Source organism: Monopterus albus, unplaced genomic scaffold (genome assembly GCF_001952655.1).
Source record: "Monopterus albus unplaced genomic scaffold, M_albus_1.0 scaffold138.1, whole genome shotgun sequence".
In the NCBI taxonomy this organism is placed as follows: Eukaryota; Metazoa; Chordata; class Actinopteri; order Synbranchiformes; family Synbranchidae; genus Monopterus; species Monopterus albus.
Window position 1 is genome coordinate 446,461 of NW_018128018.1, and position 4,086 is coordinate 450,546.

General features: G+C 39.9%; 1 protein-coding gene across 1 annotated transcript in view; it reads left to right on the forward strand.

The window, feature by feature from the left end:
* The first annotated feature begins 1,147 nt into the window (after positions 1–1,147).
* LOC109967917 (protein tyrosine phosphatase receptor type J) overlaps positions 1,148–4,086 on the forward strand; it is a 27,960-nt gene continuing 25,021 nt past the window's right edge. Inside the window, exons 1-3 of the mRNA XM_020613820.1 lie at positions 1,148–1,313; positions 3,381–3,644; positions 3,788–4,042. Coding sequence (XP_020469476.1) covers positions 3,428–3,644; positions 3,788–4,042 — 472 coding nt within the window. The 5' untranslated portion in view covers positions 1,148–1,313; positions 3,381–3,427. The remainder of the gene's footprint in view (positions 1,314–3,380; positions 3,645–3,787; positions 4,043–4,086) is intronic.

Below are 4,086 nucleotides of genomic sequence, written 5' to 3' on the forward strand. Positions count from 1 at the left end.
GTGAATAGGCTGAAAGGCAACACGTCAGTGAGTGACTCAGGGCTGTTTAAATTTTGACTAATGGGTTATGTGGAATCGAAGCTGGGTGTTGAGTCCTCGTCCCAGGATACAGGTGAAACAGAGTTTGATTTGTATGGACCTGAGGTTGTATGTCCTCATGCATGAGTGTGTGTGATTACCGTTTGCTGTGAAAAGTATTTGTAGCCTTGTTGCAGCCTGGGAGATGAAATGTCTTACAAGGAAGAAGTATATTCTCAACACTAATTCTTCACATTTAATAATAATTCATTTATGGCGTTACATAATGATTACTGATAGCTGAGTTTACTTCCTTGTTTGCAGTAACTGGCACACAAGCATGATATGTTTATCATTTACAGCAAGACTTTGTGCTGAGCTTTTGTGTGTTTTGGGTGCTTATGTTTTTTTCTCTCTCTTCATAGCAATATGAATTACATGGATTTGTGGGTTCTAGTGAGAGTTCATATTTAAAAACATATGCATTGTGATTATTTTACAAGCTGTGTCCTGCGTGTTTAGATGTAATATAATTACATTTGATTAATTGGTAAGGAACTAAGGCTAGATAGCAATATCTGTACCTATATGAGTTTACAAAATATATTTTAAAAAATATATTCTCCAATTAATTGAAATTAGTAGATATGGGGCCAGTGCACAAGTGAAGAAGGCTAAGAATCTAACCAAGCATTTGACACCAACTTTACTTGTCACTTTTGTATCAAGCTTTGATACCTATTAAATGAAATCTTTGGGAAATGAAATTTTAAAAAGTTCCAAAAGGCCAGTGTTAAGAAACATTACCTATTTAATAGTGATTCAGTTTAATGATTTTATTTCAACAGCCTTGTCCTATCAGTCATTGCTTGATTCACTCATGCCCCTTGGCACTGAACATGTGGCTGGTTTTTTTTTTATTCTTTGAAGCTGTTCAGAACTCAGTGCTGACCTCTGCTGGTAGAAGATGATTTACTTTGCATTTCTCTGTCCTCTACTCCACAGACCTATTTTTTTAAATAACTATTATTTTAATATAGGCCTGTTAAATGACATGTAAATAACTTTTTAAAATCTATTTTTGCTAATTTTTCTTGTTGTTCATTTATTAGACTGTAGCAGCAGTGAAACAGAAGTTGTAACAGGTACAACAACAATTACAGTACGGAGGTCAAACTGCACAATCTCCACTGGGAACAGTGTCTCTGTAAATGGTTTGATATCTGGTCTGACTCCTGGAGCTGTTTATCAGATATTCTTTAATTGTTCTTCATGCTGCACAAATGTCACAACAAGTAAGTTTGTTTACTTTGTTGAAGCGCTTATATTCTGGACCTGAACCCGTCAACAAGAACATGTTGACAACAGTGACTTTACACAGCATCTAACCTACAGCACTGCTACAGTGCAGCATGTCTGACTGTTGTTTGACTGTGAACAAAGTGCACTATACTCAATATGAATAAACTGCAGTTATCTGATACAGAAGTGATAATAATGTACTACACTGATGCATGGAAGCAACTTGGTAATGCTGCTGGGACAATATTTAGATGCACAATACAGACTCTCCGTCCGTATTTCCATATATAATTCTCTCACAGAGCCCAAAGTAGTCATGAGCCTCACTGAAATCACCACATCCTCTACTGTATAATGTTGAACTGGACTGAGCCAGTGGGAAAATGCTCCTTTTATAGAGTACAGTAGACTGATGGAACAAGCAACTGGAAAGACAATGTCGCTGAAACAACAAGAGCACTCAGAGAGCACATGTACCTCCACCAAGGCACAACATTTGCTCACGCAAATGGGTCCTTTGTGAAAAATGAGATCCAGAATATGGATCCACATTGGCAGGGACTAACCCTAGAGGTGATTAGATTTTGTCTGAAAAACGTCAAAGATCAAGGTCACACAAGATTATGAAAAACCACAAAAATCCCTGTCTTTAATATGGGGCAAAATTTTAAAACATCACATTTCCGTCACAAATTTAACACACATCAGCAAGTTGGTAATGTCTGTTACCTGACCAAATTTCGTTTGGTTCTGATCTGGATTCCAGACCTGACAGCCATTTCAAGTTGGGGTGGTGGTTGTGGTTCAGGAGTTAGAGCGGGTTGTCTCCAAGGTTAGCAGTTTGATTCCCCAAGTGCCCTTGAGCAGGACACTGAACCCCCACTTGCTTCTGGTGATGATCCCGATACATGAATGGGTGAATGGCCAAATAGTGTGAAAGCGGTTTGAGAGTGCTGGAATGCATAAAAAAAGCTATATAAGTATAAGACTATTTAAAGTTAACATTGAAAACTGCAGTTAACTGATATTTTCTGCCATAACTTGGCCTATAAGGAAGCTAAAACCCTGAAATGCTCAGGTACAATACACAGTATAACTGCCTATCGTACCCTAAAAGATGATCCAGATCTGAGCTGGATCAAGAATTTTAGGACACATTTTGTGTTGTTCTGAATATCATTTTTCACAAGGGACCCATTTGCTTGAGTGTTGTGCCTTGTTGAACCTACATGCACTCTCTGAGTGCTCCATAGTATGTTTTAGTGCCCAGCCCAGTGTTGAATGTTGTAGCTACACGTTTAAATGCTGCCAAACTGCTGAAGTCTGTACTATCCACTTAAAAATTTTAAACACCTTGTGTACTCAAAGAAATTAAGTAAGGGTATACTAAGCAAAACCACCAAAATGAAAATACCCTTATCTATTGAGATCTTTACCGCAACCGAAATAACCTTGGAAATCAACTGGACTTGGAAATCTAGATCGAAGACGTTTCACCTCTCATCCAAGAGGTTTCATCAGTTCTGACTGACTGGTGTTGAGTCGGAGATATTTATCCCCCTCTGTGTGGTTTCAGTCCTTAGAAGGCCAACACTGCCCATTAATGACTGAGTCGTTACAGCCCAGTATCAGTGAGGGTCGTTACCTGTCTTTGGATCCTCCCCTGTCAACCGACGCCTATTGTCCTGGTGGGCACTAAATAGGGGTGGTGGACTAAGACACAACTTGTCTTCCAACTTTGTAGGAATGTTTCCTCCAGAGCCACAGCAGTACTCCCCTGAGCTCCACGCATAAAATCAATATTCTAAGCTCCGTTGAGAATAACTTGCCAAATTGTAGGTGTAAAGTTACTACACAGGTAATAAAAGGTAGAAAACAACAGGTTTAGAAAACATGTTTAAGGATTTTCCTTGCTGCCAAAAGCAATTCTCTCAAATGCAACTTTTGCTTTTTTGCTTCAATTTTGAATTGACACTTATTTAGAATAAACAACAGTGTTACAGTTATTCTGTTACCACCCAAACATGTATATTTTTTTCAAGTTGACTTCTTCCCCCCAGGGCCTGACGTAGTTTCAAACATCACGGCCATAGGAAGCACAACCACCATGTCAGTGAGCTGGATCCCAGCAAAGGGACGAGTGGACTCCTACACCGTCCAGCTGGACAGAAACGGGACATTGGTGCCCTGCAACAAGAGCCTGAGCAACACAACTGTAAACAATACGTGTCTGAACCTGAACCCAGGAGTGCTTTACTGTGTGGTGGTGGTCACAAAAAGTGGACCTTTGGAGAGCAACAGTTCAGATGTTTGCAATGCTACTTGTGAGTTCCATTGACATTGTGACTTAAAAACCTGTGAATACTACTACTAATAATCTGTAGACAATTGTTACCAGTCTTTATTTTAAAGATGCTGTAGTGTTGGAATCGAGCTCTACTGAAACAGTTTTCCTTCTCCTCTTCAGTTCCCAACCCTCCTGGCCCCATCACAGTGGTGTCTCAGACTGTGGAGTCCATCAACTTTACCTGGACATTTCCAGACGGCATGGACAACAATAGTTACAACTTCAGTGTGTCCGGCATTAAGGGCTCCTATCTGACTACAAACAACTGGTTCCTGTTGGACAATCTTGAGTCTGGAAGCCCCTACAACATCTCTGTTGTTACTGTAGGTGTGATGGACTATAAGAGCACGGCAGTGACAGCTCACAACTATACCAGTGAGTGGGATTAACACACATCAGGGCTGTTATGGTAGAGTGTC